General features: G+C 44.1%; 1 protein-coding gene across 2 annotated transcripts in view; it reads right to left on the reverse strand.

The window, feature by feature from the left end:
• SLC4A4 (solute carrier family 4 member 4) overlaps positions 1 to 25,260 on the reverse strand; it is a 257,837-nt gene that overhangs the window by 40,497 nt on the left and 192,080 nt on the right. For both annotated transcript variants that reach the window (XM_054989973.1, XM_054989972.1), the window contains exons 11-18: positions 22,211 to 22,324; positions 21,912 to 22,086; positions 12,496 to 12,629; positions 11,819 to 12,090; positions 4,586 to 4,656; positions 1,920 to 2,108; positions 966 to 1,079; positions 116 to 277 (exon numbers count right to left, since the gene is read on the reverse strand). In XM_054989973.1, the coding sequence (XP_054845948.1) occupies positions 116 to 277; positions 966 to 1,079; positions 1,920 to 2,108; positions 4,586 to 4,656; positions 11,819 to 12,090; positions 12,496 to 12,629; positions 21,912 to 22,086; positions 22,211 to 22,324 (1,231 nt within the window). The remainder of the gene's footprint in view (positions 1 to 115; positions 278 to 965; positions 1,080 to 1,919; positions 2,109 to 4,585; positions 4,657 to 11,818; positions 12,091 to 12,495; positions 12,630 to 21,911; positions 22,087 to 22,210; positions 22,325 to 25,260) is intronic.

Consider the following 25,260-nt stretch of genomic DNA (forward strand, 5'->3'; position numbering starts at 1 on the left):
TTTACCCTGCGATTCTTAAAATTCTACCATATGCCCCTGAGCAGGGGGGCCAGAGCATGTCCTATTCTTCTTTCCACCTAATGCATTTGTAACCAATTTCAGCATATCTACTAACCTTGAGTTTGTGCTCTTTCCGGTTGACGATGACGGCCGTGATTTGCTGGTCCATGAAGATGAGAATGGTCACCAGCAGAGCAGGAAGGGCCGCCGCCAGGTACACCCACCAGGGGTTCCCTCCAAACGGTGGGACAAACCAGCCTCGGTTGGGGCTTGTTGGCTTGAAGGGTAAAAAGACGGACATGGGTACCACTGCATAATCCCAATCCCGATGCCAAATAAGGGTGGTTAAGTGCTGGAACACCAAATCTGGAACACCAAATTCTCAATTGACGACCATAATGATTTTTAACAGTCCAGACACCAGTTGGACTGTTAAAAATCGTTATGGTCGTTGATTGAGAATACTGGAATTGTATATTATTGGAATTGTGCATTAGAATTTTGTATGTATTTTGTATAATTTACACTGAGCACTTTAAATATTTAATATTTTTTATAAAATTTAAAAATTTATATTTAAGAATTAGATTTCAATTTTGCCTCCTATAGTAGTTGGCTTAGCTTGTGAGTGAGTGGAGGCGCCCCGGTTAGTATGAGAGTCAGTAAAGCAAGGTCCAGTGTACAGGGACTGATTGCAGGTTCTCATGCCATCACAGCTCCTTGCCCAATGCAAGAGGGGGCGCTCCTTTAAGCCCCCCCTCCAACCAACAGTACCAGTGGATCAAGCGGGAAAAAGATTTGGGGGCTTTGCTCTTTCACTAACAAACGGGAGACTGCCTCAGAGGCCCTTAGCAAAGCCAGTCTGTTTGCTCAAGGCATTCCCAGTGGGCTTGCTGTGCAACTGGTCTCAGCAGACGCTCAGCCACGCCAACCCCGGGCTCTAAAGAAAAAGACCACCAACTTACCTTGAATTCACTTGGCACAAGGAGTTTTGGTGTATCCACACCTATCAGGGCGTCTATCCCACAGAATATTAGAATGGAAAGGATGATAGCAAAGTCACTGATTAACTTCCGTGCCTGGAAAAAAAAATGAAGAGATATTAGATTACTGTCAGAAATCATTTTATTTTGCTGACGGTTTAGACAAGCAAGTCCTCCACTGCGCTTTTGGAAGGGAGGAAACAGATTTTCCTGCCTAACCGCGGCTCTGGTTGTGCATTTGGTTCACGAGGGAGTAGGGACGTGTGCTCAGAAAATTCCAGCCCAAATAGACGGAAAATAATTTATCAGCTTTTTTGGCTCTATCTGGGTATCTGGAGCAGTTTTCAGAATTCTTAGAATATCAGTACCCAGATCCCAAATATTTCTAGCGGGGGTCGTGTTTTAAGAATCCAGGATCTTTTTTTCTTCCATTTTACAGGTTTCCTGGACAACAAGCCGGAGGCAGTTCTTCCAGACAAACAAATCATATGTTAGGGGGAACACTGAATACTCAAAAAATACTGGTACGGAACCTATTCCTGAAATCCAGATCTAAAAATATCATTTTTTTTAGATGCAACTCCCTAGGAGTCCAGCATGGCTAATATCAACTGACGGTCCTTGATTCTGCCTGCCTACCTTTTAAAGCCATCTACGCCACTGGCTACCCCTACACCCAGTAGCAGTGAGTTCCACAAGTTAATTTTGTAAAAAAAAGCAATTTCTTTGGTCTCTTCTGAATTCACTGTCACCATTCACTAGGAACCTCAAATTCTAGTATCCACTTTCTCCACAACACACATAACTTTATCATATCATTACTCATGTTTTCTTCCTATGAAACTGAAAAGCTCCAGTATAATCTGGGCATATTGCAGCAATTAGTTGCTTTTTTAAAAAAAATCCCACTACAGTGTGAGAAACAGAGATACTTACAGTGGTTGGGAAATAGCGACTAGTCTTGAATTTCTTCAAGGCCATGGAGCAGGTATAGGTGCCCAAGAACAGGATGCAAGACATAAGGGTGATGTCGGGAACATACTTGCAGTTGTTTCCCACCAAAGTGCCTCCATATTTCAGACACTCCTTCGTTGCCAGAGATGGCCAGTCAATGGTGACGTTGTGCTGAAAATAAAGCCAAATTCTGGGGTCAGTAAGGAGGAGCTCCTCAAAAACAAGTCACCACTGAAACAAGGAAACATTGTATACACTGAAGATAGTTTCAGGTGGGTAGCTGCGTTGGTCTGCAGTAGAAGAGCGAGATTCAGGTTCAGTAGCACCTTAAAGACCGACTAGATTTCTCATTATCCACTTTCTCCGCAACACATAACTTTATCATGTCCCCTGTGCAAGCACCGAGTCATTACTGACCCATGGGGGGATGTCACATCACAACGTTTTCTTGGCAGACTTTTTATTATGGGGTGGTTTGCCATTGCCTTCCCCAGTCATCTACACTTTGCCCCCAGGAAACTGGGTACTCGTTTTACCGACCTCGGAAGGATGGAAGGCTGAGTCAGCCTTGAGCCGGCTACCTGAACCCGGCTTCTACCAGGATCAAACTCAGGTCGTGAGCAGAGCTTGGGCTGCAGTGCTGCAGCTTACCACTCTGCGCCACGGGGCTCTTATCATACCATTACTTGTGGGTTTTTTCCCCCTCCATAAACTAAAAAGCTCCAGTGCAACCTAATTAATCTTTAAGATGTTACTTATTGTACATGCTGAAATTGAGTCAGAAAAGATGGATAGGGCTGGAAGGTTCTATGCAGCAAGGACAGTGCATTTCCCATAGTGCCAGTCACGAGTGGCCTAAACTCTATGCAGACAACCTATTGGCATGTTCACTCATTGCATAGGGAGGGAGAACGGGCAGGAGCGAGCATGCTGGCCTGCCCCCCCCCCACCTCCACGCAATCACCGAGAACAGAAAGAAAGTGAGGGAAGAGAGAGAAAAGTGTAACAAAAGGAGAAAGAGGGGAAGAATGAGAGAGGTTAAAGTAAGGCGGCTTCGGAGAGCTCGCTTGCTCTGGGGTGGTGGAGAGAGAACAAAGATCAAGCCTGCCCCGAGAAAGCCAGGCCGGAGGAGGCAGAGATTGCTGCCTTGAGAACTAAGGGACAAAGCCTTTGCTGATGCAAGCAGGATATCAGCAACTTGAAGCACCCCGAGGCTACGGCACTTTGTCACTGTATACTGCAGTACTCAGCGCTTTTCTCTTCCCTCACCAGGCTGTCTGGCAGAAATTCTGACAGGCAATTCTTTCTATTCTTAACAGCTTCTTGAAACAGACCAAACAACCTGAGCATCTTGCAGGTAAGTTGTGGGCACAGCGGATAGGCCCAATTGCAGCACGTGCCTTACTCTGGGTGACATTTCTCTGATTCAGAACGATTGACCCAGGATTCTCTTCTGGCCCTTTCCTTCCCCTCACAAGGGACTCCAGTGCTGTGGGGCCACTCAAACCTCCTCGTTCACCCCCAGCTTCCTTTAGCGTCCCTGTCCCGGAGTTTGGGTGACGTTTGCTATCATATTTCTCATCCTGAAATACTTCTTGGTTGAAATCCAGCCCAGAATTATGCTGTTGCCGGTTACTAAGGTGAGGAATAACCATATCCCTCTGTTCAAATATTGTGGAATTCCCTGAGTACAAGGGATAAAATTAGTAGAAAGCTCAGAATTCTGACTGAATTTTCGTGCATGCTTTGCAATTTCAGGAGACTTTATTTCTCTGAATTGCACTAAGATAACTGCTTAAACAAACTGGAACAATGTCACCGGCTGCACCCTCAAATATCCCTTCAATGGTATCGGTCTCCATTTGTTAACTTGTTAGTTCTCGTGGCCACCTCTTACATGCCCAGGGTAATGCTGATCACTCACCACTTTGGGGTCAGGAAGCAATTTTCCCCAGGCCAGTTTGGCTAGGGATCCTGACAGTGTTTTGCCACCTTCTGGGTATGGAGCAGGGGTCACTGGGGTGTGGCGGGGGGGAGGTAGTTGTGAATTTCCTGCATTGTGCAGGGGGTTGGACTAGATGACCCTGGAGATCCCTTCCAACCCTATGATTCTATGACTCTGTATTACAGTCCTCAAGATAGAGAGAATAGATTCATTCCTCCATTATTTTTTTAAATTATTTATTATCTGCCTTTCTTACTGAGATCCAAGGCAGATTACACACTGAAAGTGAAATATAATACCATCGACATATAGGACATTCACCAAGCAATATCTTTAATACATTTGTAATGCTTCATTCTCTTTGCACCTTTTTTTCCTTCCAAGGCTGTCTAAATGATATTGCGGCATAACTGATTGATGGTGCTTTTCAATATTTACAGGATATAATAAATGAATACAGACACATCCCTTGCTATGAATACACAGAAATAGTATTTTGAATTCCGCCATAAGTACTTTCCCCTTTGCATTTTCTTTTTTTTAAAAATCAACGAGACAATTCTATTCAGTGAATGTTATTTCAATACATAGATTGAAAGTAAAAGTGCAAGTGAATGGTGACGCAATGAAGTACGGACAGACAGTGTAAGCACAGAGAACACGAACATTTCAAGCGCCCGTTTCTCCCATCTGGTTTGCTTACCATCTCAGCTGATGTGCTTGCAAGCCAATTAGCTGTTGTTGTGGCAGTCTCATTGAATAAAGAGCTATTAACTGCAAGAGACAAAAAAATCCTTAGCCTCTTTAGCTTCGAGTAATGAACAAACACAAAGGATAATTCTGAATTACCCCGAAGTTTCAAAAACATCAGGCAACACTTGATTAGAAAACCTGCATGTCTCATCATTTGACGATAATTGCCAGGAATTATTTTGCAACGTGATCAGGGTTTCATTGCAAATTCTTCATTTAAAAAATCTTCATTTTATGCAAGAGATCAAAGTGCATTTTATCTACATTACAAGATCAGAACTATTAACTTTAGCCATGTTAGTCTTTAATACATTTGAAATAAATGGTTAGGCTTGCGATTAAAACAAAACGTTTAGTGTTTTCCATTGTTTTGTATGGGAAAAGCGCTCCCCACCTGTCAGGTTTACAGAAACAACTAAACACATCTCTGGTGTATACGAATTTTAAAACAACCCGAACATATGTTTAAAATGCTCTGTTAATTGCCGTTTGTTGGGGAAATGACTGGTTATTGAATCTCATCTTCAGATCTGTTTAACAGTCCTAGATTGAACGGCAGAAGAAAGATATTCGGTTGGATATCTGAGAGCTAAACTACACGAGACGAATTACACGAGGACACTCATGTGAAGGGAGTTGCAATGTTATCCGAGAAGCGGAGTTTTAAAAGACAGATCGGAAGGCTCTGTCAATTTCCCCTCTCTACAGAGCCTGCAAATATCCTTTGTTTCCTCTTCTAGGGGAGGTGAAACTGACCGAGCCTTTGGGAGGCAAACTGGAAATTAACAAACCCTCTGAGGAGCCATCTTTGCTGACTCTGTAGAGAGAGGAAATTGACAAAGCCTTCCGATTGCTTTTAAAACTCAGCTTCCTGGCTAACATTGCAACTCCCTTCACGTGTGCATCCTTGTGTAATTTGTCTCTTTTATCTTGGTTCAGAACCTCTAACGTTGGAGGAAGAGTTCTTGCACCCGATGAATGCACCAGCATTAGTGGTATAGAGTCACAGGATTGAAACACATTGATATGTACAAAAGCATTCAGAGGCAGAAATAAGAAAGGGAAATGAAATGCAAAGTTCAGGAAAAAAAGGAAGATTAAAGGTAGACATTCAATAGTTTCCTGTAGGGCATAGAAAAGTTCACTGGCTCAGCAAGAGTGGTGGCTTCACCATAGTAGTGATGGAATGACGTGTGTTGCCCCAGCAACGGCATCAATCCACCCAGTCTCCTGCCACTCTCCATGTACTGTAATGGCTAGAATGTCAGAATAGCACCCAGGTTCAAATCCCTGCTCTGTCATGAAGCTTGCTGGTTGACCTTGGGCCAATTATTGAGTGATTCCGCACATGTTGGATAACACACTTTCAATCCTCTTTATAGATCATTTGGAACGGATTTTTTTGAGTGCGGAACAAAAAATCCACCTCAAACAATTGATAAAGTGCATTGAAAGTGCATTATCCAACATGTGCGGAATATTATCTTTCGGCCCAACCCACCGTGCAGAGATGTCATGAGGATCAAATGGAAGAAGGGACAATAATGTATGCCACCCTGAGATCCTTGGAGAAAGGGTGGGATAAAAACGGACGAAACAAACAAACACAGAGAAAACTGGACCATGAGGTTTAACATTTGGGACGGAGGCCTGGATAAAACTCGAGATGGTGATAAGCTTCCTGCCTTGTTCCTTCAGATCCTGGAAAACCTGAATGGAAAACTGCAGGTGCTTATAAAAATAGCACCAGAGAGCGTCTGCACAAACTCAGGCTGACACACTGAATGTTGTACACAGTGGGGAAAAGTCAGCTCTTTCTGTGCTGTTCTCAAACCCAGCATAGCGTTGCACATCCATGTTTTGTTTCGTTTTTGTCCTCTGCTTTTTAAAGTACACCTAACCAAAGGGACTGGCAACAATAACCTCTCATGGAGAAGGGTGGAAAAGATTGCATACTCTTTGCTTGGGACCTGTCAGGCTGTTTTATGGCCTCTTAAGGAGACTATTCTTTCCTCCCCGTTGCAAACTCAATAACTGCAGTACCATCTGCTGAACAGCAGGAGGCGCAAATGTCATTCTCATTTGGAAAACTGAGCTCACAACAGCTCTTTTCAATGGAAATTTTCTTCCAGTGTTAAATTGCTCAGTGGCGCGTGTGCTGTTTGAATTTATAGGCGCCAGCATATGTGCGTAAAGGAATTCAGAGTGCAGCTTTCATTAAAGGGTTGCTACTGAGGGGCGCTAAAGAAAATCGCACACACAACAGTACTCTACAAAAATTTCCTGCGAAGCAATCAGTCTGAAGAATTAGCTGCAACTATGAAAGAAAAAGCAAAAATTGCCATCAGCTAAACTATAAGAAACCTCAAAGGCTCCATCTTTAGTAGCAAGAAACCTCTAAGTAAAACAGTCAAATGTATGACCTTTTCTCCTTTTCAAGTTATTCCAGACCTGGTATTTAAAGTTCCGTGTCTGGCCACAGCACTGAAAACTCTGGATGGTCTTGCAAAATTCTTCTCAAGTCAACGGGATTAAGGGCATATAAATCACGCTGGCAGGAGACTTTGTTCTGTCCCCTAATAAGGAAGTTTTATTTGTTGGGTATTGACAGCAGAGAACAGTGAATGTTTTTTTACTACTGTTTGACGTGTTTTTAATATGTATTTTAATTTTGGGTTTAATTGCTTTTATGAATTGTTTTTATGAAATGTTTTTATAGCGCTTTGTTTTCAACCCATCAAACTTTATGGCCATAGCTAAAGGCTGTTGCAAAAAAGATTTGTTTTAACCGGTTCCCGCCTCGGTGGCCCTCAGTGGGCCAAAAGAGGGCATACAAATATTGAAAATAAAAATGAAATGATGTAATGCAGTAAGCTAGGTCACTGGTTGGAGAGATCCTAGTTCAAAGCCATGCTCCACTGGGTAACTCTGGAAGGAAAACGATCTCCCAGCCAGATCTACCTCTTAGGGTTGTTGTGAGATGCAAGGAGCTTCTTGTAGGAAAGATGAGTAAAAATGAGGCACACATTTGTATGGTGTGGAAAGCAGATTGGTATGTTTAGGATTCTCACACGTATCCATTCCCAGATGTCAAAATAAGAGCCCACTGACAAACTGTGGCAAAATGCTGTGAAAGGGATACAGTGAAAGCCACCAAACTCACCACAAAAAGAATGAAATTAAGCAGTGTTTTATACTCTTTGGGCAAGACGCAAGTTTTCTTTGGTATAATATCAGGAGAGATGGCTAGAAGGCAGGAAGCCTACTCCACGTCGATTTATGGATCTTGGTATGCTGCTCTTAAAGGTGTCTTAAAGGTGCTACGTCTTAAAGGTGCTCTTTTCGATTTTGCTACTAGACTAACACGGCTAACTCCTCTGGTATGCTGCTCTCTCTCAACTCAAGTCCCTCTGTTAACCAGGGGGAGAGTGGGGGGGCACAGGGGGGGCACAGGGGAAGCAGACACTTACCAGTGCTCCTATTTCTTCTATCATCGTGCCAGGGCCGACTCTTCAAGATTTGGACCCAAACACTGTTTTTGCTATGTGACATCATCACGGAAGTGACATCACCACAGAAGTGACATCATTGTGTACATGGGGGCACTTGCCTAGGACGCCGACCGATGCAATCTCTGGGCAACCTGCCTCCTCCCGCCCATGGGCAGCAATTGGTGGACAGGGAGGCAAATCACTGGGAGTTTGCCTGCCATCAGCAGGCACCTGGTAAGCCTACTTACAGGGTTGTTGTGAGAGGAAAGTAGAAGAGGAGAGAACCACATACGCTGCCTTCTACTTGCTGTGAGAAAGGCAAGATTAAAACATACAGATGGATTTCGATACTCTAAAGTTTAGCAAGTAGCACTTTCAGGTTTGAATATGTGGCTTCTAGGACAGCGAAAGCCTCTCGTGAGAAATAAAGAATATTCAATGCAAAACTGAAAGGAAGCCAAACAAAGATACCGATCCTCTTCCTGTTTGGCAAGCACACCAAACACACAGGTTTGCTTTGCTTCGTGCCAAATTCGTGACTCATTCCAGCCTGCTGAAAGTTATCTCGCATTAGACATATCGTTTGGTTTGGACGTTTCATTGCCCACTTGTTATTCTCTAAGCTGTGAAAACCAGCTCCTCCTGGCCGTGGGTTTTCCTCGTGGCCTGCTTTAAACCTGTTCTAGTTTTCTTCATAGGCCACCTTAAGATGTGAGGAAGCAGCATTCGAAAAGCCTTTATAATCAGTAAAGGAGGGCTCGCTCTACAATGACGACAGAACTGAGGCCAAACGAGTGGCAAACGTTCCAAACGGCTCTTCCCCTCCACCCAAAAAAACACCACTAATTTTCCATTTTCCCATTAAATACAAAAAGGCGAATCCTGAATAAAGAAGCATCAATAAGAAGGAATGAGAAACAGAGTTCTGCCACACAGTTCTTAAGCACTGTAAGTGGTTGGAAAAAAACAAAGATCCCCTTATTGGTTTAGATTTTTCTGGAGTATGCAACTGAATAGAGCAGCCAAACTTTAAAGGATATTCTGTGCTTTAAGATGAGCCTGATAAGCAGTTCATTTTGCCATGCTTATTACATCCCCAATTTATAGATCCTTGCTACCGTTTTGGCCCGTTCTACTTGAACATCTCTTTGCAACTGGGTATGCCGTGGGCAAAGAGACAAGGCATGCATACGTCGAGCATCATTAAGGCGGTGCTCTTAGAAGCAGACAGCACTGCAGCCACCATAGTTCCAGGCACATATCTCCTGGCATTTGCCTTATCAACATTCTCATGGGCACAGCGTTTGTCTTTCCCCAAGGTTTTGATTGCTTGTCTCATTGGGTTGGTTTATGTTCCCTTTTGCGAGGCTATGATGGTGATTTCCTTTGTGGTGGCCCCGTTGTCTCAGGTGCAGCTTTGTATGTTTTTTACGCCGTTTTAAGCTTTTCATGGTTGGCTGTTTGGCATTACGTGTTTTATTGATTTTAGGGAATTGTGAAGTGCCTCAGCAGGAAGGAACGTAAGCAGGCACAGGCTGGTAGAGTAGCGGGAAGAAAGAGGCCAAAGTGGGACTTCACATCTTCTGCTCCGAGCCAACTGAGAGAGTGAGTGCTGGCAAAAAATGTAAACTGTTTTCACCCCATGCCTTGGGCATCTCTCTGTGGAGAGGCCACTTATCCATGAGTGGAGTGTGATAAACAGCATGTGTAGCCCTGACCTGGATAGCCCAGGTGAGCCTGATCTTGTCAGATCTTGGAAGCTAAGCAGGGTCAGCCTTGGTTAGTAATTGGATGGGAGACCTCCAAGGAAGACCACGGTTGCAGAGACAGGCAATGGCAAACTACCGCTGTTAGTCTCTTGCCATGAAAACCCCACCAGGGGTCGCCATAAGTCAGCTATGACTTGATGGCACTCTCCACTACCAAATGGCATATGTAATACATGGACAAAGAAGTCCGATTCAAAGATGAGCAAAATCCCCTTGTTTTTAACTAGGAGACACCAATTCTCCCTTGATCCTTTTACCAGTGGCTACCAGTGCCCCACTTCAAGCTGCTGTCCTTCCTTAGGACTGACCTTTTCAACTTTATTATAAACAATATAGATACATAATACCTGAGCACAGATAGCCAGTGTATGATGAAATCCTAAGATCTGGGTACAAATACCCCATCAGCCACGACGCTCCCTAGGTGGTCACTGGGCCTGAGAATAAAATGGAGCAGAGGAGAATGATGCATACCACCATGCGCTCCTTGGAGAAAGGGCCACAGTGTGAATCAGCATTCTGCTGGTGCGAACCCCACTATTGCCATGAGCTCAGTAGGTGACTTTTGAGTAAGCCACTCCTCTCAGCTCCAGTTTTCAGCTGCTGTAGCATAGTGAAGTGGTTGGGTTGTGAATCTGCACTCTGCTGGTTCAAAAAAAATCCCACTACTGCCATGAACTCAGCAGGTGGCCTTGGGTAAGCCACTCCTCTCAGTCCCAGCTCCCCAGCTGTATTGTGTGGATAACAACACTGCTCCGAGTGGGGCACTAATCCGCCTAGTAGTATGTAAGTGCAGTTGTTGTTTAACAGAAAGATACAGCCACTGGATTACTTTTTTTGATTGCCTATTGCTCTAAACTGGCCTCCATAACATCTCCGCTGCTATTCTCTCATCTGCAGCTCTGAATATAAATACCTCTGCCAAATGGGCTAACACTTCAGAGCATCAGATGAAGTGAGCTCTGACTCCTGAAAGCTGCAATAAGTGTTCTTTTTTTAAAATTCTTAAGTAATCTTTAAAGACTACCATGGCTACTCCTTCTGGAATTAGCAGCTGGAATGAAAGAGCTGGCGGCCATGGCAGGCTGGAGAGAAAAGATCTGGTAGGAATTAGGATGATAGAGGTAAAGGCAGATGATAGAGGCAGATGACAGAGGTAAAGGCAGATGATAGAGGTAAAGGCAGGGTCTGTTGTCAAGACTCAACAACAGTCCTGAAACTAACACTGAGAAACAGGCATAAGATAAAAATTATAACTTCCCCACTATTCATTCCTTAGCCTCCAGCAGCTGCTAGTACTCACAGCTCACCAATAATTTGCTTGGTGTACAGACCCTTATTCTTCACTTATGTGGCATGCTGTCTTCTAGACTGCAGCACTCACATTTGTAATGCTTCCACAGAGAGGGAAATAAAATCCTTCCACATAGAATAACTAGATGTCAGGAAGAAGGATTTGAGTCTGGCTATCCTTAGCCCCATTCATGCTAGTTTGCAATGTGTATGATCCTATATATCGTGGGAGGGAGGGGAATAATTCCAACATGAAAGTCATCACCTGCTGTCTGAAGCAGTAATGGGGGGGGGGGGCAGGGTAAGTTTCTCCTTCCTGAGCACAGCAGCCTGGGGCCTACATCAGGTCCTCTGCAGCTCCTTTTTGGGGATAATTATCTTTTTATTTAAAAATGGGTAGGTATAGCTTCTTTGTTACTGGACTGTAGAGTTTCTGTTGTGGCAGGATTAAACAGAATACAAGTAGTGAATAAGAGATCTTCACACGCAGCCTTCGGTGTGTGGGATAGCTGACCGTTTGGACTGTCCACACAGGGAAGGGAAGTTTAAGGCCACAGAATTTTCAGCACTATCAGAGAAACCTCCATGGAGATGAGCTGGCAAACAACAGACAGATGGGCTCCCTCTTACCTGGGTCGGGCGGCAGACAGGTACAGGAATAAAGGGTGTTGTAACCCACTTTAAAATGGGAGTTGATGGGGTAGTATTCGGCCAGCTTGATCATTTTCTTGAAAGCATCGTAGATGAAGATGAAGCTGATCAGGGAGGAAAAGCCCTCTTCCGTAAACCGGGTGAAGTACTGGACCAAGAAGCTGGCATCAGTGGCCACCAAGAGGAGACAAAGGAAGGACGACCACAAGCCGATCCAGAGCCGGAACTCCAGATAATCAAAACCGTTTTCTCTGCAAATAAAGAGATAACCCCTGTTTCAGAGGGACGATGACAGGAGACAAAATAATTTCACGGAAGAACAGAACATTCTACTTAAGGAAAGACTCGCCCGTTTGTTTTTTTTGCAACAGCTATAGCCAAGGATGAAAGAAACAATACAAAAAGCCAAAAAAATAGAAAAACAGAATGAAGCAAATCAGTCCATAAGAAGAAGCAGTCAGGGTCGGAGTGATGAGGTGGTGAGAGCTTTTGGATTTAGGAGTTCAAATCCCCACTCTGCCCCACAGGCATTTTATCCTATAAACATCTGCATTCTGTTCCTTAAGAGGGGGAAATACCAGCCCTACATCCCACTAGCGGCAGCTGTGGTGCTACCGCGCTTATTTGCCCCACTTCCTCCTCACCCCCCAACTTACTTGCTGAAGTTAAATAAAAGCCGTTCAAAGACCAAGACAGGCCCAGTGCTGCTCAAGATGGTGAGTGGCTGTCCAGCGAAAAAGCAGAAGACAGCCCCCGTCACTGCTGTGCCCAGAAAACTTTCCAACACGCCCTGGGAAGAGAGGAACAAACAGATAAGTTTCCGCCGGCATCCATTTTGAACGGTGGAATTTGCTGCCAACGTAGGTAGTGATGGCCACGAACACAGGTGGCTTTAAAGGGGAGTTAGATTGATGAAAAATCGCGACTAGTTCATAAATCAAAAGAGGTCAACCTAAAAACCCAGGAGATTAACTTAGACTTGAAAAACGAATACGAGCAAGGTTGCTTTTTTCCTGGCTTCTAGTTTCTGGATCTTATGATCAGCTGGGTGACCTGAAAACATCTCTTTGCAAGCCTGAGAGTCAACAACATTCTTTCCAAAATTCACTTTGTAATACCCAAGATTCTCTCCATGGGCCCCCGGGCTGTTTATTTTTCATTTGGGGACTCCAAGATCAAATTTTGGGTGCTTTATATATGAATACAACTGGAGAATATGAATACTTAGCTCTCGTTGAGTTTTCAAAGGCAGAGAATTCCTCTGTTCAGCAGATGCTTCTAAAAACTACTAAATTACCATTCTGGTATCATCAAATTTAGATGATTCTTCAGTGCCTTAGATTTTTGATTCATGAGATCAATTTCAACGGATTCCTGTGAATCCAGGCAAACAAAAATAATTGCTTAGAGAGCCCGCCCCCCCAGTGGCATCAGACCTGGAACTAAGTGGGGGTGCTTTTTATTTTTATTTTTTTACACTATTTTACTGGGGAAACGGATTTTAAGCTAGGTCCAAGTCCAGTAGCACCTTAAAGATCAACAAAATTTCTAGGATATAAGCTTTTCAGAGTTAAAGCTTCCTTTGTCAGATACTCTTGAAAGCTTATACTCCAGAAATCTTGCTGGTCTTTAAGGCACTACTGGACTCCGATCTGGTTCTACTACTGCAAACCAACAGGGCTACTCACCTGATTTTAAGCTCTCTGTGGTCTGCTTTTATAGTTCATTTTTTTATGCTGGGCTAGGGCAGTTTTTTCCCTTCCCAATGCTGGGTTTTAATTGATATCTTTCCCTTTTTGTTGTTTTTATTCTTTTTTTATTTTGTAAGTCACCTTGGGCAAGTTCCTGGAGAGGTGGCATACATTAAATAATAAAGCAAAGCATTGGCCCAAACTAGGTGTGACACTTTTTAAGGAGTCTGCGTCACTTTCTCCACCGCCCCACTGCAGCTGTGGAGAAAGTCCTTTTAAAAATCATTGGGAGCCCAACTCAGCTCGGAACTGAGATGTGGGAGAGAAAGAGCTCCTACCTCCCCCAAGGAAAACCATCTTTGTATTTGTGGATTGTCTGCAGTGGAGAACCTTCCTCATTATCTACTATACTGCCCGCTATATAATGCACCCAGAATTAAATTTCTGGCCAGAGGTTTGCCACATACTCAGAAACAGAGAAAATCCTGTTCCCGTAAGCAGACAGCGACAGTCATGTATCCTAGAGAGTTTCACCGTTTGCATTAGCAGCCTGGAAGAACGGATCCAAGGCTTCTTCGAATGGGGTACCTGTATGACTGATATGATTCCTTGTACAGTTTATTTTAATTTTTCGAACTATGACAATGGATGTAACCAGGGCTTTTTTTCTGGGAAAAGAGGTGGTGAAACTCAGTAGGTTGGCCTCGGAGAAAACGGTCACATGGCTGGTGGCCCCGCCCCCTGATCTCCAGACAGAGGGGAGTGGAGGGCAATCTCAACTCCCCTCTGTCTGGAGATAAGGAGGCGGGGCCACCAGCCATGTGACCGTTTTCCAGAGGTATCGGAACTCCGTTCTACCATGTTCCTGCTGAAAAAAAGCCCTGGATGTACCTGTTTTTAGATGAAGCATTTTTTTTCTTTGTTTTGTTTTGTTTTGAAACTTGCGATGGTCTAGGGTTAATTGTAAAAAGGAGGGGGAAACCCCGGGAGGCAAATTAGCAATTGTATAGTGGCTAAAGTCTCCAACAATGAAAAATAATCATGTGAAATACTTTAACAGCCGTTAATTAAACTGTACTGAAAACTTTAGACAAACAAAATGTAACAGAGACCATGGCTCGATATACACAGTTTAAATGCAAGTACGTTACTAGTCCTTACAGAACTTATAGTTCAATGAGTTCTTATTTAGTTTTTCTCTTGTTTGTTCTTCCAGAGAGAACGGTTCTACTCCAACTTCAAACTCAGCACCTTCATTCACATTCCACTGTAACGATGCAATAAAATGTTGATGTATTCCAACCTCATGTAGGATGTGTGATTTTTCACAACTGATTGAAGTCAGAGTAGGGGAGAGCCTGGATAGCCTCTTGACAGCCTAACGGGTGTGTCAGCATTCTCTTCCCATTTCGTATTGGTCACTTTTTCAAAGGCATAACATTATGCAATCATACGTAGTTATTTCTCATCCAGTTACCATGTGTAGTATTTGAGGGACATTTTGTGTGTCTAAAGTTGTCAATACAACTTAATTAACGGCTGTTAAAGTGTTTCACATGATTGTTTTTCATTGTTGAAGTAATTGAGGGTACTTTAAAGACTTCAGCTACTATACAATTGCTAATTTGCCTCCCGGGGTTTCCCCCTCCTTTTTACATTTCAGCAGGTTCAGAGGTATCCCTTGCTGTTTGGTGGTCTATGGTTAATGACAATAAATCTCTCTAACTCCTACCTTCACTGCCCCCACACTGGTTTCCTGAGCCAAAACAGCCCAGGAGGAATGATTTCCCCCTTTGCAGCTCCTCCATGCACACGGCAGTTCTGAGCCAGATTGGACTCCTGACAATTTAATAAGGACATTCCCTGGAGTTGCTAAGGAGAGCGCTTCTGGGGATGTGATGGTTGACCTCTGGACAATCGCTCCAAGGTGCCGTCTTTCAGATCTAAGAACCCAAACAGGCTTTTGGTTCACTGAGAGCCAAAACAGACAAGACACCGGATGCATGGAGGACATGTTTCCCACAAAGTTCCATGGGAAGTGTAGTGAGAAAGAACCCCTGCTAGGGAGAAGAGGGAGAGAATCCCCACCAACGCGCTCCCCTTGCTCCCCTAAATGCACTCAGCAGCCAGAGGAAGCTGAGCCAAGCGCGCTGGCAGGGACGAGAGGGACAAGAAGCCTATCACCGCTGCCAGCTCCATCTGACCGCCACCAGCACAATCGGCTCCTGCTCACTGTCACCCGCATGCTCAGCTTCCTTTGGCTGTGGAGTGCTTTTAGAGGGGGGCTGGCAGCGGTGAGAGGGAGCTGAGTGGACTAGACAAGACACCTGGAGAAAGAACCTCTGCCAGGGAAAAGAGGGATTCTCTCCCTGGCCGGGGTTCCTTCTCACTACACCTCCCATGGAACCTTGTGGGAAACCGACGAGTGTCCTCCACACATCAGGCGTCTCGTCTGTTTTGGCCCTGAGGGGCTGCAGATGCTGAAACGACAAGAACGACAGCTAGAGCAACAGTGGAGAAAGTCTTGGGACGAATCCAACAAGACGTGTTGTGACCCTTTACTTCTCTTGGGTAGATTTTACCTTTAATCTTTCCCTTAACACCCTCTGGGTAGTTTGCTGCCACCAGGAATATTATATTCCACGATATTTTATTTAAATTTTCCCTTTGGTAACGTGCCTAAGCGTCAGGCTCCTTCGTGGTTCTATGTGGCCCTGAGGATAGGAATGGGATATAGCAATGACAGCTACTCTGGGATATAACAAAATCAAAATAAACTTTTATTTTTTCAAGAAGCGTATCGGTTTCATAAACGTAGTTCTCGGTTCTTAAAGTTACTTCCTATAAACTCATTCACACAGATCTCTTCAAAGGCTTCACACACAGTTAGCCTCTTTCTCTGACTCAATATTTCTCACAGACGTGCTTAGAGTTACTCAGGCAGCACACAGCTAGCCTGCTTTCTCTTGACTCAATATTTCTCTCACAGAAATGCTTTCAACTCCTCAGGCAGCACACAGCTGGCCTCTCTTTCTCTAACTCCTATTCACAGAAATATTAAACCTGCTCAGGCAGCACACAGCTGGCCTCTCTTTCCCTGACTGAGTGTCCTTTCACAAACATGCTCAGTTCAGGTTCCACACAGGTTATATTCCGCTCACAAATACTTCAACATATTCAGGCAGCACACAGCTCGCCTGCTTTCCTCTGACTGAAACTTTTCTCTCTCCTCTGTCAGTCTAAACTGCCTTCACTCGGCCCACACTCTCAGTCATCAACCAATCATCTCGCTCACTCATCCCTCTCTTTCACCCCCACTCTTCACCTGTCTCCCACCAAGCATTTAAAGACACATGCACACATTTACTTGAAATCATTACAACATGGTTTAGAGCTCATTGTAAAGCTTACTCCGTGGTGGTGGTGATGGTGACAAAAAACCCAATTATTTCTTTGCCCCCACTGCATCCACACAGTGTAGATCAGAGGAACTCTTCTGGGGGGGGGGGGCGGTGTCAGGGGCCTATTGGTCTCCAGCCTGCAGGAAGAGGTGGACTGCTCCACAGGCCACTGAGATTCTTTCGTTAAGCATGGATAAAGTTTCCCACATCCATTCTGACGAACTCTATGTTAGGAGCGAAAAGATCGGATGTTCCCATGGAGCCGATTTGTCCAATTGTGTGGGACATCTGAGGATGGGGACAGAATTCTCGGAAGTCCTACCATTGCTTATACGGCCTTTGCCCCTCCTGACTGCTTAAATCGGCAGGGAGAGCTGGCAGATTGGGTCCAGGAGACAGAAAATGCCTCCCTGAGAGAGGGGGGGCGGTCACCCCTGCCTTAAGGCGGGCAGTGGTGCATCCACTCCAAAAGAATGCTACCCTGGATCCAGGAGAACTGAATAACTATGGTCCATTGCAGATGTATCATTCTTGAGTAAGGTAATTGAACAAGTGGTGGCTGGGCAACCTCAGGGATTCCTGAATGAAGCAGTTTGTTTCGATTCATTCCAATCTGGTTTCAGGCCTAGTTATAGGATCCAAATGGTCTGTCAGCTTGTACTGGGAAATGGATGGGGGAGTTCAACCCTCTTAATTCTCCTGGACCTCTTGGTAGCTTTCGATAACATCAATATTATTTTTCTGGTCATAAATCCAGAGGAGTTAGCCGTGTTAGTCCGTAGTTGCATGCATAAGCTTTCAAGAACCACAGCTCTCTCTTTGTCAGATGCATCAGATTTGGGGTAGGTGCATCTGAAGAAGAGAACTGTGGTTCTTGAAAGCTTATGCTACAATAAAGTTGGTTAGACTTAAAGGTGCTACTGGACTCTCTATTATTTTTCTGGACTGCCTTCCAGGGTTGGAACTGAGAAGCACTGGTCAGTTGTCGTTTTGGTCCTACCTTGAAGACAGGTTTCAGAATGTGGATCTTTGGGACTGCTGCTCAGCTTTAGTGAGCGAGTACACACTTTGTCAGATGCATGAAGTTACATTCTGATGGGCAAATCCGTGGGCACAAACAGAAGAAGAGTAGAGGGAGGGGAATTATTACCAAGTAAGAACAGAAGGGCCAGCACCTGTACTAAATGACATTTCGGAGCAAGGATGAATGCAAGATCTCAAAAATAATAGGAGCAATCCTAGCCAGGTCTACTCAGAAGAAAGTGTCACTTTATTCCAAGGAGCTTATTTGAAAGAGACTTCCAAACAACAGTTGTGCTTAAGGGAGGAAAACTGGAATGCAAGGCATGGATTGGCCATTTAAAAAAATAATAATAGTAAAAGAAGTTATTGCTTTACTGAAGTAATAAAAGAGGATTACATTTTGGAAAGCACACGGCACTGGACCACATGGGTCCCAAGGCAGAACGAGAAATCATTCATTTGAACAAAGTATTTGTTGGCATCTGCTTGATATGGTTTTAAAGTATTCTGTGGCTGAAAAGTATCCTCTCTTCTTAGAAAGAGCTAGCCTTGGAGCAAGGCCTCGGAAAAAATCTAAACCGCCGCTTCCTATCGGCAACAAACATCCCCTCTCTACAACTGCGAGTCAAAATACTGGAGACAGCAACGATAAGTGCCTCCAGTGCCTTTGAGCCAGTGGTAATATTGAACTAACTGCTGCGTAAAGACTAAAGCACACACATTTGTAACAGTTCCCAAGATTCTACTTTCTTCAAAATTACTATTTGTAGAGATAAGAAGGAGCCTTGGGGAAGAGCGGGGGAATAACGTTCCAGCACATCAGTAATGGTAAACAGTGTCGTTTCATTGAGCGAACAGACGAATTATCAGGTTTGCAAATGTCAGCATCTCATTTCGGGCAAAGCTCTATGAGTAGAAGCCACGGTTATGGGGAACAGATATACCTGACCTGCCTCCAGGCCTACTGGACTGCCGCATTTACCCATAATGCATAGGATCTCTGTGTGTCAACCCATGTGTAGGCTTGCATGGTTGTTAACCAACGACTGCACAATTTGGGGTGATGATGCATACATCTGATGGGCCAGGAGGCAGAGTAGACAAAAAGTTTCCAGGTCCCTATACCCTCCCAGAGGGGGAGGAGACCTGGCACTTACCTCGTGCCTTCTCCATCCTTTCCTTCACATGCGTGCACTCCCAGCACTTGCAGGATGATGTCACTTCCTGGAAGTGATGTCATCGTGCTGGCCATGGGAGTGTTCCTGCACTTTGCATGGGGATAATTCTGACCTATTTGGAGACAAAACTGGCCTAGTGACGCACGGGAGCAGGTCTGTGGCCGGCACAACATCACTTCAGGAAGTGACATCATCACGCACCACGAAGAGCATGCCTCGTATGCGGTTTCCTGAGCTGTCACCTCAGGCAACAAGGCAAACCCCCAGGAGATCACCTGCCACTGGCAGGCAGCGGGGAACCCTACAGACATGCCTGTTGGGTGGAGAGGGTCCAAATCAGCTCCCCCACAATGCCCCTTTGCTACCCATAGAGTAGGTTTGCGAATGCCAGGTGAGGCCTGGATATCTCTTTTCTCCTATCCTCACTAGGTCCGAGACAAAGACTAAGCGGGCTTACCTCCATGCAGTAAACACAAGCCATGCCTCTTTCCAAACACAAGCTACCACAACTGCATTTTGTCCTTCTCGCCATTTTAACTCTAGCTGACTGTGACTTTTGATGGTTAAAGAGCTCGTCTTTTTCCGGATTCTTTGCACAATTAATGTCAGCATCTGCAAATTTAGTATGTGCTCCAAACATTAGGAGCCAAGGCATGAGGAAAAAATAGCTAACAAGGTAGGCAAAAACCCAACCCAACACCGAGCTAAGGTTGTCATACCGAAAAAGGGGTGGGGGCGTCTGATAAATTAAAGGACAACAAACAACCACGTGGACCAGGAAGTGGACAAGGAATCCAAGAAGTCTTTGTTACGCTGACTTCCTTCTTTTCGAGAACAAATATTTGACCAACAAAAAAGCGAGCGAGAATTATTCACAGAACTTGATTACGGTTTTATCTCCCCATCTTCTACAGCTTTGTTATCAATAGACAGACTATTGTTCAAGCATACTGCCGGCATAATGTACTTTTACTTCTATACGCTTTGGCAAGTAGGAAGTTCTTTTCTCAACAGTTAACTTTAACTGGGCTATCCTGACCTGGATAGCCCAGGTGAGCCTGATCTCATCAGATCTCAGAAGATAAGCAGGGTTGGCCTTGGTAAGTAATTGGATGGGAAACTTCCAATGAAGACCAGGGTTCCAGAGGCAGGCAATGGCTAACCACCTCTGTTAGTCTCTTGCCATGAAAACCCCACTAGGGGTTGCCATACGTCAACTATGACTTGAGGGCACTCTCCACCACCACCAATTTTGCATTGATTCATTTCTGGGAAAGTGTTAACAGTGAAATAAATCAAGATCAAGAAACTCTTAATCTGAGCTGAGGTCTGCCAGGGTTCAGATCCCAAAATCTAAAGCACTGTTCAAAACTCGTTGTGAAACAGCAACAATTAAAATGGAGGAAGACTGAGCATATGGAAAGCGCCTTCTGGAGCCCTGCTAATAACTGCACCCTATTCTGCACATTCTGGGAGCAGAGCTTCCAAAAGAGGGGATGCAGACTCCACACACTCCTCACCTCCATAAAAAATCCAGACCGATCTTGAACCCCATCAGCATATCTGCATGACTGACCATCTAAAAGCACAAAACTGGCGACAAAGACCTGCTGTTCTCAATGGTATGATTGTGCGAGACAAGCTGTGGGGTAAGAGTTTTGAAAACGAGAGGCTGGGACAGAAAACAAGTTGCCTGGTCCTGGTAACAATTATGCTGCTACTTCCAAAAATTCCCCCAAGGAAAAGGAACACCAAAAGGAATATAACAGTTAAAACCCAGTTTAGACAACAGCATAATCCAATCCATTGCACGCATGTAAGGGGAGAGTCCTGTCAATGTGCACAAATTGCTCATCATGTTGCCACTGCAATGTTCAAGGTTTTGGTGTTGGCCTATAAAGCCCTATGCGGACTGGGCCCAGCGTATCTGCAGGACCGCCTCTCCCCATATGTACCCCAGAGGATGCTTCATTCAACAAATAAACAACTGTTGGTGGTCCCTGGCCCAAGGGAGGCCTGCCTGGCCTCGACCAGAGCCAGGGCCTTTTCAGTCCTGGCACCAACCTGGTGGAACTCTCTGTCTGAGGAAACCAGGGTCCAGCGGGATTTGTTATCTTTCCGCTGGGCCTGTAAGACAGAGATGTTCCGCCAGGCATATGGTGAAAGCTAGGTTGGGCCCCCACTGGCCACACTAAAGATCTGTCCACCACCCTACATATCAGCCAGGGCTTGAAAAGCAGTATTTCATCGTCGCCATCTGAAGAGAAGCTGTATTGTATTTATTGTATAAAGTTGTTTTAATGTTATTTGTATAATGTCTTATCTGGTTTTAACTGTTATTTATGTAAACTGGAATGTTGTACTCTGCCTTGAGCCCGCCTGGCGGGGAGGGCGGACTAAAAATCTAATAAATAAATAAATAAATAAATAAATAAATAAATAAATAAATAAATAAATAAATAAATAAATAAATAAATAAATGTCCTGCCACTCCTTTTCCTCAGCATCTTATTTGGGCAAAGCACTGCTGCTCCAACACAGTCAAAGCATTTTGGCTACATAGTCCTAAATTGTTGTACATTTGCAGTGTCCTGAGGAACCAGAGAACAGCACAAGTGGTGCATAGTCTATAGCAACTGATGCTATCGAATGCAGGACAGACCGTACGATTTGGGCTGTCTGGTAAGGGTTATCTACAGAAGACCGTGCAGCGAAATCCACCCTGTTGCATCTGCAATGGCCGTCTGAGGCAGAATGGTTATTCAGCACCATGGCTAACCTGCATGTTTTCCGTCGCGTCGCCCAGCAGACCCCCGAAGGTGATGGCGTTGGTTACAGTAGCCAGATAAATGAAGAGAATGGCAGAAAGGGCTTGGATGTTGAACGCATCGTAGAAGTCGCTAGCAAAGAAAGGCGCTTTCCGCTTGATGTCTTTGACTAAGCCACCAAAAAGTCTGAGCGAGAGAAGAACACATCACTGTTTATGCGAAACCAGGGAAGAAAAAGAAATCGGAAAGCAAGCGTGCTCTCTGAAGCTCATTACAAAGCAGCAAGAGGCCCCCTTCCGACAACACTCACTTGCCAGTTCGTTGCAATTCTTCACAGTCCCCGTGCCCCCCGCTGCCATTCCCCCCGTCGTGGGGCGTATCTCCATTCATCTGCACATTTTCACCGCCCGAATACATGTTTTTCCTATGCAGAAAGGAAAGAATGGGAGCCCGTTTGAGTTTGCATACCGGATGGTACTTAGATATAATGCCTATTATACGGATGTGTAAGACAAGCAATATAACACAGTCCATAATATTTTTCTGAAGAGACCTGAGTAGAATTCTGAGGAGACCTATTCAGGATGGCTCTCTTACTCTAGCGGCTTGAAAAAATGAAATCCTGCCCTCAAGTCATAGCTGACTTATGGCGACCCCTGGTGGGGTTTTCATGGCAAGAGATCAACAGAGGTGGTTTGCCATTGCCTGCCTCTGCAATTCTGATCTTCATGGGATGTCTTCCATCCAATTATTAACCAAGGCCAATGCTGCTTAGCTTCTTTTAAAGAGATTTATTTAAAAACAAACACTATGAATGACAGTAGAAAGTGCATAAAAGCTTATACAAAGCACCAGGGGTCATTTTGCAGAAAAATATATGGAGGAACACATTAGCATAACTCATTAGCATAACTCACTAGCATATGCCACGCCCCTTGAGATCGCCAGAAGTGTGTCATTGGCATAACTGATTTGTATATGCCACACCCCCTGACATCACCTATCCGGGCTGTTTTGGACCCAATCCTGGCCATTCAGGGCCAAAATTGGACCCAAAATGGCAAAAAGGGGCTGAAAATGGCCGAAAGGGGCCCAAAATGGTCAGTATCGGGCTGCTGCTGAGTGGGATAGTGACCACCTGTCAGAGGCCCGATCCAGGCCATTTCATCCCCAATCCAAGCCGAAATAGGCCCCAAATGGGCAGGGCCACCTGTCATGTGACCTCTTTGGGGAACTGCCGGAAGTGCGTTCCTGCATGTTCCCCCTCAATATGAGCCCTGCAAAGCACTACATTTGAATTAGATTTAAACTACAACAGAAAAACATATTCCAAGTATATAACAGCACAACTAGATTATATCATAGCTCTCTTCCTCTCTCCTTAATTGCTTATACCTAAGGTTTAATGTCAGTGATTCTTAATCAAGTCATCTCTTCTATATTTTATCTCTATAACATAATTACCTTAATTTATCTTAGTTTTAACCTTAATGATCGAAGAAATCTTTCCATTTTTTCCAGAATTCCGATATTGGTCTATTGTGCACAAAGGAAGTTAATGTATCCACTGATGCATATTTATATATCAGGGCTCAAATCTGTTTTCCGTTTTGCTGCATATAGGACTCCCGTGGCTGTCACCATATACCGGAAAAGGCCTCCCTGTTCTTTTGTAATATTATTCGGTAAAATATACTTCTGAGATCTGATGAGATCAGGCTCTCCTGGGCTATCTGCTACTCTATTTCCATCTGGAGGTGTCCTCCATTGGATTGTAGTTTTTCATAAATGTGTTACCGTTGCCACTTTGTTTTTCTTAGTTTTATCTTGAATTTAAATTTTATTTATGATATTGATACCCCTTTCCCCCACAAAGGGGCACAAAGCAGCTAAAAGGGTTTAACAAATATTTACGATGGTCCCTTGTGTATTTCATTTTAATACACTGTCACAGAAATACGGATCGGAGCACATTATACCTTAGCAATGCAAGTGTATTCTAGTGAACTCTGTATGAACTAATGCAGCTTTTTTCTAACAGGTTGTATAACCACACAGATGTCCTTTTTTATCTTTGATAGCCAATTAAAAATAGTGGGCAGTAGAAGATTAATGGTTCTCTTGCTGTGAGAATGAACCAATGATGATCTGTTCACTTAACTTTTCCTGCCGTCTTTAATGATTTATATAGCTTATCTTGCATCTGGACATAGCATCATTTTTGGGCTAGGTAGAATGTCGGATGATTGACCATCGGAATAATTAGTTAAATCTTAGACCCCGTCATCATTTTATATGGTTGTCACATGTAAAAGATCGCAGAATTCCTCACAAGATAGCATGCGTCAATTATTATAAATGATGCTACCCAGATAAGGAGTTAGAATCTTGCTGAAAGAAGATCTAGGCAAGAACACTGTAATTCTCTCTCTATGCTGATGCGAAACTTGATGCATTTCATAGTAAACTTGATTTTGAATCAATCTTAGATTTAATTGAGAGATGCTAAATAATCCTTGTAACTTGCATGTGTTCCATTTTTACTGGTTCTACCTTCATAGTACTTCATATTTTGATCTCTTACTTTATTAAAAAGATCATAGTTTATTTCGATAAAGAATAAACTCTAATGAGAAGTCTCTGTGTCTTGGTGGGGAGAGTACAAGCAAGAAATCATTTGTACTAATTAACAGGCTTCCCAAAAGAGAGATCTCTGTTATAGATCTCATTTCATTGGCCGTTGAAATCTGCTCAGAGTTTATTTACTTATTTATGTCATTTATAGTCTACCTTTCTCACTGAGACTCAAGGCAGATTACATAGAGTGAGATCAGCACAGTCAATATCAAGAACATTTCAATAAACAATGCCATAGGATAAATAAATGCAGGTTTTCAAAGACATAGCATTAGCAAAAATCCAATACAAAGTTGAAGAAATGCTGAAACAGAGCATAAACAATTCTAGGACGGACATTAACACAAAACAGAAGTACCCAGTAGGGTCATATTTAAAGCAATGGATAGTGCGTAAGGCAACATAGTGGTGAAGTCTATGGTCCCTACCTTGTTAGGGAAGCATGTCTTTGAGATCATCTCCCTACAATACAGCCCTCCTATCTGTGCAAATAAGCCCTTTTGAATAATTCAGTTTTGCATCATTTGCAAAAGGCCAGGAGAGGTGGGGGGGCTCTTCTGACCTCCTCAGGCAGGATGTTCCACAGGACACGGGCCACCCGTGTATGGTTGTTGATTTTGCCCAAGTGCAGGGTGGCACCTGCAGGAGAACCTGCTGAGATGAGCAAAGCTGCCGTTGGGGTATAAATCCTGACGCTGACCAGTTAGCAAGCTCTAATGAGAT

Source organism: Eublepharis macularius, chromosome 10 (assembly GCF_028583425.1).
Source record: "Eublepharis macularius isolate TG4126 chromosome 10, MPM_Emac_v1.0, whole genome shotgun sequence".
Classification (NCBI taxonomy): Eukaryota; Metazoa; Chordata; class Lepidosauria; order Squamata; family Eublepharidae; genus Eublepharis; species Eublepharis macularius.